Genomic DNA, 20,920 nt, shown 5'->3' with positions numbered 1-20,920 from the left:
CGTGACGAATCTAACAATAAGTCAATCACGATGGTTTCCAGGGGGAACCGTGTGGAGGTCGACCTGCTAGAAGAGTATATTGCTAGCAATGGGATTGCTAACTTCAATTACTAACAATTCCTTCTCCCCATATACAAGAATTAACCATGGTCGTTTTCAAGGAAGACCGCGTGAAGGTAGAAGTTACAGGGTATATTAATATTAGTGGGAGAGGAGTGCGGGGGGGGGGGTGAGAGGATGTTCGTAATGGGGACTTCTTTTTTAATGGATGATAATGGAATGGTAATCCCACCCGCGCTATCGGTATACACCGGCGGGGCACCAGTGAAGGATGATAGGTGAGGATGAAGTAGGTCAGTTAGCCCATCGTGACGAATTCAAAAGAATTGTTCACGATGGTTTCCAGGGGGAACCACGTGGAGGTCGACCTAATAAGGCATATTGTTAGCAATGGGGCTGTCAATCTCTATTACTAACAATCCCTTTCCCCCAAAGTTCGTAATGGGGACTAGAGTCCCAGGCGTGGTTGTCATTCATTTACCATCCATTACAAAGAAAAGCGCAGACTGGGTTACTATTCCATTTTCATCTCTTAGAGAACACAATGGGGCCGCGTCACCGTTACTAACGGTCCCGTCCCCCTATCATTAGTACTTGACGGCTCCCAATTTATTACGCTATTGAATCCAATTTCATCAGCATAATCGCCGCCTGACGTCATCATGGGCCTATTATTGTTTTATTGCACCGACTGCTCACACCTGAAGATGACGTTATAAAAAAATTATGGCCGCCATAAAACCGTTTACGATCGTAACAATATTCCGTTTATAAATTTAGAAGTCTGGATACACTAGCTATAACGCTTGGTTTACGTTGTTCCTGTAGCATCCCAATACAGTTATCCAATCAAAATTCTACATACATACATATCTGTCACGCTTGTCTCCCATTAGGGTAGGCAGAAACAATGGAACGCCAAATGCTTCGATTCAAACAAACCTCTTTCGCTTCTTCCACATTCATCAATGTTTTCATACACGCTCGCCGGTTACGGGTACTCTTAATTTGGCCCTTCTCCAGCACGTCGCCTATTTGGTCAACATACGTCCGTCTAGGGCGGCCCCTACCGATATCTCCATTTATTCTTGCTCGATACACCTCTTTCGTAATTCTTCTTTCATCCATCCTCTCCAAATGGCCAAACCAACGCAACATTCCTTTTTCGATTTTTGTCACTACATCGTCTTTCAGTCCACACTTCTCTCTAATCACACTGTTACACACACAATTTGAATCAAAATTCTAATCATTTGTATTAAATAGACTTGTTTACAATCACTTAGTAATAGAGTAATAAACACTGGATTTATCGTTATAGAAGTAACTCAGCTAATATATCGTGATAAATTAGGAAATAATTAACCTTTGTTTGTTGCTAGTTTGCTAGTTAGGGTTGCTAGTTCCTATTACTAACAATCCTTTCTCCTACTAAAGACTGTATTTTACAAGCATGTATCTATTCAAGAGCGTTTTATTTGACTCTTCACTGAGCCAATTACCTTAATCAATTCGTCATACGAATGACATGTCAACGGCACATAGACACATGTGTTATCATTTATATTCCTGTTTTTGTGTGTGTGTGTGTGTGTGTGTGTGTGTGTGTGTTTGTCTGCCCTCTCGTGTCCTCGTGCTATCATTTTCTATATGCCTTTGAAATAGTTTCTCGAACTATTTGAAATAAATTGCAAACAAAGTCCAAGTGCAATGTGACTTTACATTGAGAATTACTATACGTTGAGTTTTTTTACTCGATTTACTTTTCACTCGTATGTGCAATGTGACTTTATAAATTGGGTTTTTGTACTCGATTTGTTACTCGATTTATTTTTTACTCGCAAGTGCAGTATGATTTCATAAATTGAGATTTATTTTTTACTCAAAAGTGCAATGTGACTTTATAAATATATTTAATTTTATTTAATTCTTTATTGTACACACTAGTTTTAAGAATAAGACAGAGGTAATCAAAAGTACAAAGGCGAGCTTAACTCTGATAGAGTTTTCTTCCAGCAACACCCAAAGTGGAAAGGAGCATCAATGTCAGCGGATACAGCAGTGTACAATATTGTGACAATTTTTAAACAGGCAAAATTAAATTAATTACATTATATTTAATCGTACAAATACACATATACATATACATAAATACATACTTACATCTATGCATATACTTACACACACATACACATATATATACAATATACGTACATATATAGATAAATAAAAATATATGTTCATAGAGATAGAAGATGCTCTTTAAGTCTACTCTTAAAAATATTTAGGGATTGACTCTCACGGATAGATATGGCAAGAGAATTCCACAATCTAGCAGCATGGACGGTAAAAGATCCACTATAGCGCGTAGACGAATGTGAAGGGATTTTGAGGATAAGAGATTTCGTCGAACGGGAGGACACATCATGGGGAACTAGAAAATCAAAACGTTCACGAAGATAGGAGGGAAAAGAAGGGTTATATAGAACGGAATAATACATTGAGATTTATTATTCGATTAATTTTTTACTCGCAAGTGCAATGTGACTTTATAAATCGAGTTTTTTTACTCGATTTGTAGTCACATTGCAGTTCGATCTTGTTTGTGTTTGTAAGAGGCGTCATTGGTAATTAAAAACTGGATAACTTGTTTATCTGTCATGCTCGTGAACAGGTGCTACTTATGTTATCTTCGGCATATCGAATACTTCACTCTGGGGGAAAGTGATTGTTAGTAAGGGATAATAGTCCTGTGGCTAACAATATACCCTAACAGGTCAACCACCACGCATGGAAACCATTGTGGTTATGGGGGAAAGGGATTGTTAGTAATGGAGACTGAGAATCCCATTGCTAGCAATATACCCAACCAGGTTGTCCTCCTCGCGGTTCCCCCTGGAAACTATCATGGTTAATTCCTGATGAATTCATCATGATGGTCTAACTGGCCTGTTTTCATTCTCATCGATTACCTTTCACTGGTGCTCCGCCAGCGTATCCCGTTAGCGCAGGCGGGGCTACCATACCATTTTCACCCATAAAAAAAAATCATTGTGGTTAATTCTTGAATTCAAGAAGTGTCAACTGATCTCAATTATTAGTAAAGCGGACTACCAGTCTCATTGCTAGCAATATGCCCTGATAGGTCGACCTTCACATGGTCGCTCTGAAAACCATCGTGTTAAATTCCAGGTGTATTGATCTCGATGGACTAACTAACCTGCCTTTTCATTCTCACCTATCATTCCATTAAAAGAAATATCTTTGTTGCTTATTAAAAAAATTATATATAACAAAAAATTTACTCTGTGGTGTTAGTAAGGATATATACAAAGAAAATAAAAAAAAAAAATGTGACGTCTAACTTAGTACAGAAGAAAAATTGATATGTCTTTTAACTTATTTTTTATTGTAATATTTGGTATACGGGATAAAAAAAGGCTATATTTATATATGCTACTTTTTATCCCGGACAATAACCGTATCCCGGTCAAGCGGACGCAGTCGCGTGCTAAATGCTATTTTTAATTATATTACCTTCCTACGATACCGTGTTACCTTACCGGCGTGCAATCCTTACGCCCACAAGCCTATAAAAAGTTTAACCTCAAAATAGTGCGTTCTCATCGTTGTTGTTGCTAAAAATAGTAAGTTATGCGATAACCGTCTCACCTTCAACTTGGCACAATAATTAATAGGGAACTTATAAGTGGCCGGTGCTTGCGTGTTCATTATCGACATTGTAATAACCACTTTAATTGCCAACAAATATGATTTATATTCCGATGTCCATATGATTTTAAATTGGTACAATTAACAAAAATAACTAGGCATAGACAATATCGGTACAACACTGATGTCTGGAGGGGAAAGGGATTGTTAGTAATGCGGATTATCAGTCCCTTTGCTAGCAATATACCCTAACAAGTCGACCTCCTCGCGGTTCCCCCTGGAAACTATCATGGTTAATTCCTGATGAATTCATCATGATGGGCTAACTGGCCTGTTTACATTCTCATCTATCACCCTTCACTGGTGCCCCGCCAGCGTATCCCGTTAGCGCAGGCGGGGTTACCATACCATTATCATGCATTAAAAAAAACAGATATCTATTATTAGGTTCGTCTGTAAATTGATGGCGGGAAAAAGGTCATCACTCATTTCAATATCCTCTAAACTACCTAATCTTGTTAAACTTCTAATTGTTTGTATTTATAATAAATTTACTAATATATATATGTATGTATATATATATATATATATATATATATATATATATATATATATATATATATATATATATTATAATAAAGCAGCCTTTCTCCATCACTCATACAATTTTTTTATACAACTTAGAATGGCAAACAAGCTGCCAGCCCACCTGATGGAAAGTGGTAACTGTCGCCTAGACATACCAAATTTCACGACCATTCCATTCCATGTCATACCATATCTTATAAAAAAAAACTCGCTTTACTTTTCCATGGCAATGGTTCTTCTATAGCTGGCGTCCGTTTTTTTATTATCAGTTAAAAAGTACAATGTACATACCATACGGTATATATACCGTAATGATAATAGTACCTACTCTTCGTACATACCATGCATGGTTGGGTTACTTTCACCTACATTGCTCGGAGCCACTAATGGAATTACCTGTCACTCAAATATTCACATCCTTATTAGTACTATACATGAGAAAGTTATATAGTACATATGTTCCAGAGGTTAGGAATGGGATTGTCAGTAATGGGGTCTAACAGTTCCCATACAGGGGGGAAAGGGATTGTTAGTAATGGAGACCGAGAATCCCATTGCTAGCAATATACCCAACCAGGTCGACCTCGCGATTCCCCCTGGAAACTATCATGGTTAATTCCTGATGACGGACTAACTGGCCTGTTTTCATTCTCATCTATCACCCTTCACTGGTGCTCCGCCAGCGTATCCCGTTAGCGCAGGCGGGGTTACCATACCATTTTCATCCATCAAAAAAAAAACAGTTCCCATACTTGCAATATATCCCTATCAGATCGACCTCCAAGCAGTTCCCCCTGGAAACTCGCGATTAATTCTTTCAATTCGTCACGTTGGGCCAACTAATGTGTTTTTATCCTCACCTATCACCTCTCGCTGGTGTCCCACCAGCGTATACCGATAGCTCAGGCGAGGTTGCCATTCTATTTTTATTTATGAAAAGAATAGATAGATACTCTTTTTTCCTTCTTTCAAAAAGATGTTATACATCATCTTGTCATTAAATTTGGTGTCAAATTTTGCACAAAAATAGCCTTACGCCTACACAAGCCGGTAAAGCTTACACTATACTTGAATATGTCTCACTGGCATGTGTCCGGACACATTTTGATGGATCTGTCTTTGGGCATTCTGTTCAATGCCTTTGTGGCACGTGTCCTAACCCATCTTGATGGGGTGGGAAAGGGATTGTTAGCAATAGAGTTTAACAGCCCCATTGCTAGCAATATGCCTTATTAGGTCGACCTCCACGTGGTTTCCCCTGGAACTGAACTGAACAATTCTTGTCGAATTCGTCACGATGGGCTAGCTGACCTACTTCATCCTCACCTATCATCCTTCACTGGTGTCCCGCCGGTGTATACCGATAGCGCGGGTGGGGTTACCATTTCATTGTCAACCATTAAAAAAATAAAAAAAAAACATCTTGATGGATCTGTCTTTGGACACTGTATAAAACATGATGCAAGACCTAATTGTACAACTGTTATTCGTCGACAAGTATGCGTATGAGTTTGCTTGCAACGGTATTTGGTACAAATATCTGGAACCAGTAGACTATAGATATTTTAAACTGTGAGATGTCGTAAAGCTATTGCATAGGATCTATAAAATGATAGAATGAGACAGGAGGAAGCATGAAATAAGACGTAAAATATAACCGTTTGCATTAAACATCTCTAGATGAGGACTATCTAATCTGAATAAATACTAAGGACACAGCAGGCAATGCGTCAGACGGCGTATCTACATAACTGGTTGCAGTACCACCACTTGGATCTGGTTTCTGTTTATTTCCTTGTAACACTTTCACTCGCATACACCATACTATTGCCAAGGAGCTGCGACAGACCATAATAAGCATCAATTATTCTAATATTATATATATATATATATATATATATATATATATATATATATATAAGTTATGCTTTCGTACATTCATTTTTAATACAGATATTAAGTTATTTATTATGTTTTTTTATATATATTTTTATATCAGTCGTTAACTGTCCATTGTTGAACTGCAGCCAGGCCTTTGGTCATGTTTTAAGAGGGACACTACTGCCCGTCCCTCGACCATAAGTTCTCTTAATTGCCTCTTACAACACCCACGGAAAAGGAAGAGGTGGCCCAATCTATGCCGGGAACTACATGGCGATTTATTTATCATGACACGACATCAGAAAGTGTTCTATTTCATTGGTTTTGCTACTTCTGAAATCTAAGCGTACGAACTAGCGGGCAAAAAGTTTGAACAGAAGAATCGATATCATTAACCTCTTATAGTATAGTATATAGTTACTCTCTACCAGTATAAACAATAAGATTCCATAAAAAAAAAATCGATTACACCGATTACCGATTACCGAGGGGGTGTTTGTTGCTAACAATATACCTAGTCCGCCGGACATTCGCGCAATCCCCCTGGAAATCATCGTGGTTTTTTTTTATGGGTGAACATGGAATTATAGCCCCGCCTGCGCTAACGGGATACGCTGGCGGAGCACCAGTGAAGGATGATTGATGAGAATGAAAACAGGCCAGTTAGCCCATCATGATGAATTTCATTTAGGAATTAACCATGATAGTTTCCAGGGGAAACCGCGAGGAGATCGACTTGATTGGGTATATTGCTAGCAATGGGATTCTTAGTCTCCATTACTAACAATCCCTTTCCCCGCAATCATCGTGGTTGATTCCTAGTGAATCCGCCAAATTGCGCCAACTGATCTGACTTCATTCTCACCTGTCATCCCGCACTAGTACTCCGCCAGCGTATACCAATAGCGTAGGCGGGGTTTCCGTTCCATTTTCACAAATTGATAAAGCTTCTCCTCAAATTGTCCAACTTGGCGCCCAATCTTATACATAATCTTATTACATGGCTATATAAACTTCTTTGATATTAGTGCCAGTCGATAAGACGGCGTCGAAATGTCGCGCCGCCTGTAGATTCAGATCAAGTTCAACGAGCAATAGAAGTCTGGTCTAAATACAGTCTACAAAATTCATTAAGAAGCCCTGTAATTCTGGTAAAATAAATACACTAAAATTAATATTAAGTTTACCGTAATTCTTCTTTTTTTTTTACAATCCTTTCACTCGTTACTCTGTGCATTTTACAAGTTGGGGTTAGATCACTTAAATGGCGTATTAAAATGGAAGACATTTTAAGTTAGACCTTCCGGCACATAACTATCAAAACTGTAACCAATTAAGTGCAGTAGTTTTTACATGATGTCAGAACAAACATTTAGATATAGAGCCATAATTTCTAAAAAATATAGTTTTGGCTTTTATTGCCCCTATGAGTCCTCTCATAATCCTCTGTTCTAGAGGGGAAAGGTAACAATCCCTTAATAATAAGTAATGGAAACTGAGAATCCCATTGCTAGCAATATACCCTAGCAATATAAACTAGGTCGACCTTCTCGCGGTTCCCCCTGGAAACTATCATGGTTAATTCCTGATGAATTCATCATGGTGGGCTAACTAGCCTGTTTTCATTCTCATCTATCACCCTTCACTGGTGCTCCGCCAGCATATCCCGTTAGCGCAGGTGGAGTTACCAATCCATTTTTACCCATCAAAAAGAAAATCCTCTGTTCTTAAATATCTTCTGTGTAGAGACATCGTCTAATTACAATATTTTATTAGTAAAATAATAACACAAAATATGACCACACTATCCTGAGCGAACACAGAGACAATTTTGTCCTTGGTTACTTTGTTAATACTTTGTATTATACCAGAGGGAGACTTTGTACAAAAGTCGTTTGCTCGTGCACCTCTGTTCCATTCGTGTTCTTACCACGAAACAGTTGTGTTTACATGGCTGTATTTTGGTTTGAAAGGTGGGATATGGCAGTGAATTTACAGGACACAGAGCAGTAACATCTGAGTCCTCAGGAATGGCAACGCATTATTATGGGCGAATCAGTACACTCTGTTGTCCATAGTGCTGCTCATGTCTATAGGCGACGGTTACCACTTTCCATCAGGCGGGCCGTCAGCTTGTTTGCCATTCTAAGTTGCATAAAAAAAAAGAAAATAGATCCTATCCACATTGACAGTTTCACAATGATTTTGGGGAATTTTTGGGTGAAGTCAAAAACATCCAGCAATAAAAAGAGCGCTTATAGAACACGTGTATCTCAGCAGTGACACAAGTAAAAGTAAAATAAAAAATAAATATTATACGAATAAAAAAAAAGTATATATTTAAATATTCAACACAATATAATATTGTTATCGACTGAATTGAATTGAATTAAAAGACTCCAAATAATCTCATTGAAGCTCTAACACATCCTTATCTGACAATGGATTTGTGCGTAATTTAATAAAATATTTTGGGGTTTTAATTGATTAGGATTTGTAATGTTTATAATATTTGCTGATAACACATTGTTTTTGTTTTAGTTAGGCTCGCAGACCATTATCATTTCCATCCAATATATTATAATAAAACAATTGCTCCCATGCTGTATTTAATGTCACAGCTGGATGCGCTATGTTGATAGATAAGGTTATTTTGTTTTATTCTTAGATTATATATATAGACCATCGATCCTCAAAAATGGGTCAACTTTTGTCGTTTTTTTTTTTTTAATCAGTATTCTATATACTTACGCACACAAGTATCTTGACGTATCTATATTTAATTATTTAATAACAAAAATGAACTTTTACGCATTAAAAAGATGCAAAAATTATAAAATAAAATAAATGTAGTAGAAGTTATAAAGGAAACACTCTTAATTATTTATCACCCAAAATTGTATGAAATAGTTGACCCGCTTTTCTCAAAGCATTTGTATGGAAACACTACAAATATCTATATAAGCTAAGATTTTGCCATATTATTATTTCAATCCACATGTGTATTTGGGAAAAACGTTCAATTAGACGATTTCACGATGCGTATTTTACCAAGTAGTGCCAAATAGGCTAACCGCCACATGAAAGACTCATAAACTAACATAAACAACACCATTGACTTCACAGAATACTATAACGTTACGAAATATACTGTTTTGGTGAATATATCGCTGATTGTTGCATCTGTAGGCAGAGTGTGTTGTATCTTGTATCACAAATTGCTTATCTGGGAGGAAAGGGATTGTTGGTAATGGAGACTGAGAAATCCCATTGCTAGCAATATACCCAACTAGGTCGACCTCCTCACGGTTCCCCCTGGAAACTATCATGGTTAATTCCTGATGAATTCATCATGATGGGCTAACTGGCCTGTTTTCATTCTCATCTATCACCCTTCACTGGTGCTCCGCCAGCGTATCCCGTTAGCGCGGGCGGGGTTACCATACCATTGTCACCCATCAAAAAAAAATACTTGTCGCCTCGTGATGAATTCACCTGGAATTAAACACAATAGTATCCAGGTTTCGCTTCTTATTTCACGTATTAATATTATATATAAAGATATTAATGTCTCATATAATTAACTTATTCAATTCTTCCGCATATTTGTCACTAAAATGTTATCAAATTAGAACATCATGCTAACTTCGACTAACTCCAAGGTTTGTTTGTACGTTGTTGTACGTATAATTTTGCACGTGTATGTGAAATCTATTTGAATCGAGTCTAATGGATAGGTATGGGAAGGTAAACAAACCAAGTTTTGTTAAAATTTATCAAACAAACACCCGGCAAATGGGATTAGTAACACATTTATTTGTATTTTAAAGGTTTAAACTATATGTATATTTCATGATTCCTCTAACAATATTTTTGATTGTTATTAAGTAAATTGTTTTTGAAAATATCTTAGATTTTTCATATACATAGATTATTTGAAGGATTTGAAGGATAGGATATTGCAGTGAATTTACAGCGTAAAGAGGAATAACACCTGAGACCTCAGGAATAGCAACGCATGGGGGGTATCATGGGCGAAATAGTATACTCTGTTATGACCATTGCGTCGCTCATGTCTATAGGCGACGGTTACCACTTTCCATCAGGTGGGCCGTCAGCTTGTTTAACAATAAAAAAAATCTAAAATGTGAAAGTTTCTAAGGATAGATGGGTGGATGTATAAATGGATGTTTATTATTCTTTCTTTCATTTATAGTTTCTATGTATCAAATTTATATTTAAATCCAAGGAGTTACATCGGATTTAAATTAAATTTGATACACGGATAGATTACATCCTAGCTTACACATAAGTGGGGGGAAGGGATTGTTAGTAATGCGGACTACCAGTTCCATTGCTAGCAATATACCGTGACAGGACCCTACCTTCCAACGGTTGCAGGTTCGATCCCCCCGTAATACAAACATTTGTATTCGTGCGTATGACTGTCCGTATTGATCTGAATGATTTCTATGAATAATAAGTATATATTTATTAAACAATTACATATATAAGTATTTCAGTTAGTTACTCATAATACAAGCTCTGCTAGGGGAGGGGGATTGTTAATAATAAGAAATAGTAGTTCCATTGCTAGCAATATGCCCTAATGCCTATGCCATCTAAGGCGACTCCCTATGGTCTCTCCTGAAAACCATCGTGATAAATTCCATTCCGTGGTGTATTTATCATGAAGGCCTAACTGATCTACTTTTTCATCCTCACCTATCATCCCTCGCTGGTGTCCCGCCAGCGTATATCGTTAGTGTAGGCGAGGTTACTATTCCATCATCATCTGTTAAGAAAAGCTCTTCTTAGTTTGAGACTAGATGAACGCTGTGTGATGTGTTTAGTAGAATTTGTTTATGTCTTGTTCCCCATACTCATGCGGTTTTCTTTCTACTACATTATATTGCAATATACTACAGTGTTGGTGCTAATTCACACGGTTATTTTTACCCATAAGCCGGTAAACATCATAAGACCGTGGGATTGAGGTGCCATACACGTTTCTTTGTTATCCACAATATAATGCCGCTCATGTTTTTTTTTAATGAATGATAATGGAATGGTGTTCCCTCCTGCGCTAATGGTATACGATGGCGGAGCACCGGTAAGGGATGATAGGTGAAAACAAAATGGCAAGCATCAGTTAGCCCATCGCGATGAATATACCTGGGATTCATTATTATTATAACACATGCACTATCAAGAGGAAATGGATTGTTAGTAATGGACATCTAACAATCTCATTGCAAGCAATATGGGCATATCAGGGTGACCACCACGCGGTTTCCCCTGGAAACCATCATGGTTTATTCTTGTGAAATTTATCACAGTGGACTCACTGACTTGCTTTAATCCTCATCTCTCACTGGTGCACCGCTAGCATCTACCGATAGCACAGGTTTCTATTTTCACCCATTGAAAATAAAAATGAACTATCTAATACAACTAATAATACAGAGTATACATAATTAAACAAACATCAAAGGCTGGTACTTTAACTGCCCACTGCTAAACATAAGTCTCCCCCTTGAGAAGTTTTGCCAATAGATATCACACTTGGCAAGCGGGTTGGATATCGTAGTTTGGCTTTAGAGATATTTTAAGAGGGACGCTGCTGTCCATCCCTCGCGCTATCTTAGCCGCCTCTTAAATGTATATAAGATTATATTTAAACAAATACATAAAGTATTAGATAAAAAATGTTATCAATAGTTTAAACAGTAGAGAAAAAGAATTGGAGAGAATTGAGATAAGGAGTACTTAGACTTTGTTTGAAAACTAATTATGTTATACTCGCACACACACACGCACACGCACACACACACAACTTCCAGATTAAATTATAATTAATTATCTCTTCCTATAAATTATATTTATTACATTGAATTCACTTATTATATTACAAGTACTTAGTAAGTAACCCTGCGGAGTGAGGCCCTGGTGACCTGTAATACAGGTATTCTTATACCTGTCTCAGGCACCAGTCTCTCACAATTATATTTATAATTTGATTACCTTAATATAAGCATGTCTCATTGTATTTCACTGTGATGAATTGTGAAGAGTAAATAAATCTATTTATTATTATTTTAACTAATTACAAGAGGCAACTACAATTTCTCAATTTATCAATGTTTTTAAACGACTGACCATAGAGGAGTAGGAGAGAGGAGGAGATCGTCGTGTATATTTTTTTTATAACAATTTGAGATTATTTGACACTTTTTTCGACACATAAAACGGTACTGGTACGGCGTGATATTGAGATTTTGACATGTGAATAGTGACGTATGAATTTTGCTTTTATGTCACGTGCAATCTAAAAATATCTCGTGAAAATAACCACTTTGCGAACACCTAAACTCCACCGGGAGTTCAGTGTTTTGGATGGATTACGGAGAATCCTCCCACATAGTATTCGATCTTGGTTTATAATTATATTCCATCAAACTTCAACACAATGATAATCATAACAAACTCTTTGATGTGAACAGAATAATAATAGAGATGTATAACGAGTATGCTAATAAATGTAACATTAAAACTATGTTAGTATTCATTAATAGAGTAAAAAAATAATCAAAAAAAAAAAAAATAAAAAAAAATATATATAATACTCAAAAGTAATTAAATATTATGTCTTACAAAAAAACCGACTTGAATTGTAACAAAACCAGTTATTTTGATATAAAAAGTAAATTGAAGCAAATTTTGATAAAATTTCTACGCGATCAATCTGTAAGTAGGTCTATCCTTTCAGATATAAAAAATAATATTACAAATCGGTTTAGAACTGACAGAGTTATGAAGTAACAAATATTAAAAAAATAACGTATTGATAATCTCCTCTTTTTTTTATTTTAAAAGTCAAATTTGAAGTCGATTGACAAAACAGAGACTTATCGCTGAGCGATTTCTTCCAGACAACCTTTGGGTAGAGGACATTGAGAAAAAAGAAAGTGTATTTATATGTATTATAATAATAATATAATATTTTATAATAATAACATAATTTTATCTGTGGTTTAGTAAATAATAAACTATTTTAGTATCGTCAAATGTCTCATTCCTATACCTAAAAACGTCAAATGAATGACGAAGCGAGCACATTTAGTTATAACTATTTTGAGCACATAGCACTAATTTCTAGCGCCCGGACGATATTCTAGGACGCCTTCAATGCTGGCTCTGATAGAATCGTCTACAGATGTTTTTTATAAACATTTTTTTTTATACAACTTAAAATGGCAAATAAGCTGACGGCCCACCTGATGGAAAGTGGTAACCGTCGCCTATAGACATGAGCAGTACCATGGACATAACAAAGTATACTGATTCGCCCATGATACCCCCCATGCGTTGCCATTCCTGAGGATTCAGATGTTATTCCTCTGTACCCAGTAAATTCACGCCATATCCCACCCTTCAAACCTAAATACAGCCATGCAAACACAACTGCTTCACGGTAGAAACACGAATGGGACAGAGGTACCCAAGCAATCGACTTGTACAAAGTCTCCCTCATACTTTGTGAATTCGATTGAAAAGAATAACACGACCGTACACAGCACAAGGTACATACCTATTATTATGTACCCGCCCCGGCTTCGCGTAGTTTTTCTTTTTAATAAGATAGAGCCTAGAATAGAAAACATTTATTGCCAGTAAACACACTATCACAATATAAAATATAGAAAATACATATACAAGAAGTGTTCCATACTAGGCAATAGGAACCGGCTCAACTGATGCTGTGAGTGTCGCAATGTGTACAGCTGCACAGCGCTGGTTTTCAGCCAGTCCTCTCATATAAAATACAACTAAAATGCAGGGTACCCCTGTAATTGTTACCACTTAATTGATAGTAGGTGTAGTTTTCTATAGGTGAAAGAATTTTTAAAATAGTTTACATATTTTTTGAGTTTATTTAAAAAGTCAAATCTTTTCTCTTTATAAGTTTAGATTTAAACGCATGAATTGCACCTATGAGTGACGAGATGATTCATTTTCACATTTAGAGGCCCTATTATGATATGTTATCCGAAATTTCGAAGCCAAACGAAATACAAATTTAATGTTAAAAATGTTAAAATTACATTATATTTGCCGTTTAAAAACTATATCAATATATCGTTCCTTTGGTATTTTATGGTAGGATTTACGGGGTCGATTTCTGTATAAACAAAAACACAAAATTGAGTCCGAAAAATCCGAAATTTCGTTTCATGGTAGACGTCCAGTTTAAAATCCTATTTGAATTTAGAACGTTAAATCGTGTGTGTGTGTGTGTGTGTATAAAATATAGAAGCGTGGATTTCTATACGCACAAAAAATAACTCATTCAATCGAAATTCGTGACAGGATTGAACAATTATCGAAAATACTAAAAAAACTATCGAACTGAGAAAGAATCTCCTCTTTAAGTTGTACTTAAATGTAACACCAACCTAATAGTATCGCAGTCTACAAAAGCCCTTACAATTTTTATTTGCATACTGTCAAGAATGCGGTGTACTGTAAATGATTGCTGTTTATTCTGTGACGCGACTCTGTATAGTTACCCATTATGTATTCTTTGTTTTTTTTGCATTATCCATACGCTAAGTGGACCGGGGAAATTGTTTTGTAACGAGGCCATATTTTTTTTTATTATTATTATATAAGCCGTTAACTGTACACTGCTGAACAGAGGCCTCCTAGGGATTTTTGCTGGTAGTTGCCATACTTAGCAACCGCCTTTTTTTATTTTTGATGGGTGAAAATGGTATGGTAACCCCGCCTACGCTAACGGGATGCGCTGGCGGAGCACCAGTGAAGGGTGATAGATGAGAATGAAAACAGGCCAGTTAGCCCATCATGATGAATTCATCAGGAATTAACCATGATAGTTTCCAGGGGGAACCGCGAGGAGGTCGATCTAGTTGGGTATATTGCTGGCAATGGGATTCTCAGTCTCCATTACTAACAATCCCTTTCCAGCAACCGCCGTTAGGCTTTAGTGACGTTTTTAAGAGAGACACCGCTGCTCGTCCCTCAAACAAAAAATACCCTTAATCGCTTCTTACCATACTTACAGGAAAGGAAGGGATGGCCCATTCTATGTCAGGATCACACGGGTAAAATAAAAAAATAATGTTTGTCAAATGTATTTTTTTTTATTTTACAACTGTGTTACATGATTACCCGTACTTCGTCGCCAATCTTGAACCGATTTTACAATTCTTTTTACGATTTTGTGACCATTGAATCTGTCTTTTTTTTTACGCAGCATAAATTTGAATTTAGAAATCGTCCGTACAAGTAGATTTTGCTTCGCGAAGATTTTTTTTAATATATCAAAATAAAACAGTTAATATGTAATATTTTCGATTTTACCTGTATATGGTATGCCTCAAATGCATTGCAGGGAGTCAGTGGATACAGGTGGCTCAGGACTGTTCCTGATGGCGGTCTATGAGACCTATGTCCAGCAGTGGACGAATAATAGCTGAAATGTTGATGATGGTATGCCTCTGCTAATCCTAGCTTTATGCACTCATAGGAAATATCAATGGAAAAGTGCAGTTTTATCTTGTTTACTTCTTCCAACCAATATTCTTGGATATTAGAATGGCAAACAAGCTGACGACCCACCTGATGGAAAGTGGTAACCGTCGCCTATAGACATGAGCAGTACCATGGATATAACAGAGTGTACTGTTTCGCCCATGATACCCCCCATGTGTTGCCATTTCTGAGGACTCAGGTGTTATTCCTCTGTACCCAGTAAATTCACGCCATATCTCACCCTTCAAACCGAAACACAGCCATGCAAACACAACTGCTTCACGGTTGAAACACGAATGGGACAGAGGTACCCAAACAATCGACTTTTGTACAAAGTCTCCCTCTGGTAATGTTTTTATCCGAGATTTCATTTACTTGATAAAAAATAGCCCATAATCCCGTTCCACATTCACCCCATTAAAAAAACAACCTAAGGTTATTTTTTTAATGTATGCGTGACATAACCTGATTTAAGGCGCTAGTACTAAAATATTAGCCCCTTTTAACTAAAAGTTTGATTCACGACAAACGTTAACGAGCTCCCGTGCTCCAGTTAGCTAGTTATTGTTCATATTTAACTGCTTTTGTTCTACGTCGCGGGGCTCAAGTATGTTTTCTAAGCACGCAATATCGTTATTAAAACATTGACTTAGGCGCCGCGTAAACGTAGAAACTTTTTGTTAACACGGGACACTGTCGCTAGAAATTGTAGTGGATGTGGTTGATAACGACAACCGAATAGTAACCGCAACTGGGACTTTTGCCTTCTAAACAATAATAAGAAAGAACAAGATAGCGCATGTTGCCGTTATACTCTATTTCATGGACTCGCTAGCAAAACCATTTTGTCTGGGGGAAAGGGATTGTTAGTAATGGAGACTGAGAATCCCATTGCTAGCAATATACCCAACCAGGTCGGCCTCCTCGCGGTTCTCCCTGGAAACTATCATGGTTAATTTCTTATGAATTTATCATGATGGGCTAACTGACCTGTTTTCATTCTCATCTATCACCCTTCACTGGTGCTCTGCCAGCGTATCCCGTTAGTGCAGGCGGGGTTACCATACCATTTTCACCCTTCACTATGGTTTCCAGGGGGAACCACGTGGAGGTCGACCTGATATATTGCTAGTAATGGGGCTATCAAACTCCATTGCTAACAACCCGTTTTCCCCCAATCGCTTATATTGAATTTATTGTGTAATTCAAACAGAATAGAAGCAACTTGAAACAGCACCGCCTGTGTCTTTGCACGTAGAGGTCGATTTGATCAATAAAATATTCAGTGACATTCGCCGTTTGCGTGTATCCAACACAACACTAAAGTGGCCACGTTTGCGCTGCCCCTTAGGGAAATTATTAAACCGCGAACTTTTTTTACTTACCATGACCACGGTTTCATTCAAATGAACTTTTATTATATACGCCGTTTAATGATTAAACTTTTTTATACTCTTTGCTTTTTATTATTTTACAAGAATTTTTTTTTAATAAATCTTTCACGTGATTACGCGTTTTCTATAAAAGATGGGGAAATTATTTTTATATTTAGCAACCATGTTTGTTTCCTTGAAGAAATTTATTCTATTTTCTAGTATTCATGATAATAAACAACTTTCTGCAAGGATAATGTTTCGATTTAAATTGCTAAGTGGATACAAATAAAACAATTTAGTGAACTCTTTTACTCTAAAAAACGTAATTTTCGTTTTATTATAATAATAATAATATACTTTATTATTCAGATTACAATTTGGTCCTTTTTGTTAGTAACAGTTTTCTTACAAACTATGTTAGTAAAAAAGAAAAGCAAATTAATTAAAGCGGTTCACCCAGATGTGAGCCAGCCGACTAGATCAGCATCTGAATGAAATGCCCAATTATAGGCGAGTTATATTTCTCGCCTATTACTTTTAGAATGCTGTCGGTGCTTGTCCTAACCCTGTGTAGCAATGATGCAGTCCTCTTTCTCCTTATAGCGTAGTAGTCATCTACGCGAGATTGAGCAAACATGCTGGAGGCGCTACAAATGCGAGGTAGCCCCAACAGCACTCTAAAACTGTTATTATACTGGATTCGTAGGGCACTGAGTGAGGCCCGCGTGCAGTTGACCCACAGGCTGCTCGTGTAGAATGTTTGGCAGTATACTTTGAAGAGTGTGATTTTTACTTCTTCACTACAACGGGCAAACCTGCGAGCCAACATATACCATTAATTTAACGAACACGTCACGAAACGAACAAAATATACCGAATTGTCATGCAATCATTCGGGTCATCGGCAGGGAGAGGAAATTATTATTTCCTGCTTCTTTAAAATCATCATCATCGTCATCATATCAGCTTTTAACTGTCCACTGCTGAAGCCTTATATAATAATAAGCCTCCCCCTTAGGGAGTTTTGCCAGTAGTTGCCACGCTTGTCAGGCAACCGCAGTTAGGCTTTAGAGATATTTTTAAAGGGACGTTGCTGCCCATTCCTCGCTTTCCCTTAGTCGGCTCTTACGACACCCACGGAAAAGGAAGGGGTAGCCTATTCTATGCCGGGACGACACGGCCAGTCTTTAAAATGTTATAGAAAAATCTATACTTATAATAAATCTGTAGAGAGGTCAATTCTGTACATGAAATATATTTCCAAAATAACTATCAGAGCGTGACTAGTGATCGATACTGATGCCTAAAATCAGTAAAATTTTTGTCTGTCTGTATGTTTGTTATAGAAACAAAAACTGCTCAACGGATTTTAACGAAACTTGATACAATTATTCTTCGTACTCCTGGGCAGGTTATAGTATACTTTTCATCACGCTACGATCAATAGGAAAAGAGCAGAGAAGGGAAATGTTAAAAATATCGGACGGGCCGCTAGTTCAAAATAAAAATGAACTATTATGAAATATCAAGATCCTTTTTTTTCAGATATTTTTTTATAAGTGTAACTTAATACAGTTTTTTTAAAAAAGGTTTTTTTTATGCAACTTAGAATAGCAAACAAGCTGACGGCCCACCTGATGGAAAATGGTAACCGTCGCCTATAGACATGACCAGTACCATGGACATAACAGAGTATACTGTTTCACCCATAATACCCCCCATGCATTGCCATTCCTGAGGACTCGGGTGTTATTCCTCTGTGCCCAGTAAATTCACGCCATATCCCACCCTTCAAACTGAAACACAGCCATGCAAACACAACTGCTTCACGGTTGAAACACGAACGGGACAGAGTTACCCAAGCAAGCAGAGGTGCTCGATTTAAAGAACCTTATACACTTGTATTTATTTAACTATAGTCCACAGGTTAATAGATAATAATGATAATGGTGCTTCTACCGTGCGTATAGACATCGTTAACTGTTTACATTTCAAGATAACCCTTATAATTCCCAAAATGTTATCGCGGGCAAACATTGTCCGTCCGTTTACAACCTGACATTCGATAACACTTGTTCAATATATTTTTTTCTGTTATCAATCACTAGCGGCATGCCCTGGCTTTGCACGGGTGCAATATTTGTTTGTGTAACTTTTAAATACATTTTAGTAAGGCTGATATTTTGGCGTGTATTTTTATACAAATTAGAATGGCGAACAAGCTGACGGCCCGCCTTATGGAAAGTGGTAACCGTCGCCTATAGGCATGAGCAGTACCATGGACATAACAGAGTATACTGTTTCGCCCATGATACCCCCCATGCGTTGCCATTCCTGAGGACTCAGGTCTTATTCCTCTGTACCCAGTAAATTCTAGTAATATAGTCCAGTAAATTCTAGTAATATAATAGTATAAATGATAGTACTGTACTAATATTCTTTAAGATTCAAAAATAAACGGCCTATTTAGCAATTTGATGTGCGTGCATTTATATAGTTCCTCCTGCACCGCGCACCACCTACTATTCTCACACGGCCAGCGTCTGCGACAACGCAATCATTTTATCTCCATGAAATTTTCATTTTGATTTAACTATTTGATTTTGTAAAAATTTGTAAAGTATACGCCAAACCTGTATACTTCACAAATTTATAGAGTAACGTTAATACATCCGTTATTGTGCATATATATATACTGGGGGGAAAGGGATTGTTAGTAATGGAGACTGAGAATCCCATTACTAGCAATATACCCAACCAGATCGACCTCCTCGCGGTTCTCCCTGTAAACTATCATGGTTAATTCCTGATGAATTTATTATGATGAGCTAACTGGCCTGTTTTCATTCTCATCTATCACCCTTCACTGGTGCTTCGTCAGCGTATCCCGTTAGGCAGGCGGGGTTACCATACCATTTTCACCCATCAAAAATAATATATAGATACTATAATTGAAATACATAGATATTATTATATATTATCTATACTATTTTAGTGATTTTCATTCCCAATGGTATAAAAAAATATATGATTGATCAAAGTGAACGTCTATTTACGCAGGTAAGCGACATCCGAGGCTGTGGATACCATATAGCGACGATGCTGGGCCTCCTGCCCGCTCAGGTCATCAACGTGTACCTGGGCTCCACGCTGCGTTCTATGAACGATGTACTGCACGAGTCACATCTCACAGGGTACATAGTTTTCGCTTTCCAGGTGAGGTGGCAATATGCTCTTTTTTTTTCATTTATCAATATATCTAGGTACAGTATAGATACCCTCGCAACATGTTTCTACATCATTTTAGTCAATAGCAAATAAATGACAAAACTCCAAACTTTATGAAAATACGAATTAAAAGTCGTACAACGAACTATAGAGAAACCTATGCTCACAATTTTTTCAATTTTTTGATCCAGAACGAGGAATTTCGACAGAACTGAAGTGGTTTATGTAACTTTTAAAGTTTGCCAGCTGAAAAGGCCACTCTACACTCACTTTCCTTACTGTGATGTATATCATAGTCACAGTATATCACAGTGAAGGAGGGTATTTTTAGAGTAGAGAGTACCTGCGGGAACATGGAGTGTCTTCCTCCTAGATAAACTGACGACTGAACTGACTGACGATATTGAGAAGACAACCAGATACAGAAGTGGATACCTTGATTTTTTGGCTACACTATACAATAATTAATGTCAAGTATATTCTTTCACATATGATCCAGTATTATGTACTGATTTATATTTTATCACGTTAGGTATAATTTTGGTGTTTATATCGAACTT

The 20,920-nt window shown here is 37.1% G+C and overlaps 1 protein-coding gene across 1 annotated transcript in view; it reads left to right on the top strand.

The window, feature by feature from the left end:
• LOC113520142 (transmembrane protein 64) overlaps positions 1 to 20,920 on the top strand; it is a 33,316-nt gene that overhangs the window by 5,768 nt on the left and 6,628 nt on the right. The window contains exon 2 of the mRNA XM_052902995.1: positions 20,193 to 20,348. Coding sequence (XP_052758955.1) covers positions 20,193 to 20,348 — 156 coding nt within the window. The remainder of the gene's footprint in view (positions 1 to 20,192; positions 20,349 to 20,920) is intronic.

This window comes from Galleria mellonella, unplaced genomic scaffold, assembly GCF_026898425.1.
Source record: "Galleria mellonella isolate WM207_F2 unplaced genomic scaffold, CSIRO_AGI_GalMel_v1 utg99, whole genome shotgun sequence".
In the NCBI taxonomy this organism is placed as follows: Eukaryota; Metazoa; Arthropoda; class Insecta; order Lepidoptera; family Pyralidae; genus Galleria; species Galleria mellonella.
Note: the sequence above shows the minus strand (reverse complement) of the source record. Positions and strands in the feature narration are given on the sequence as shown.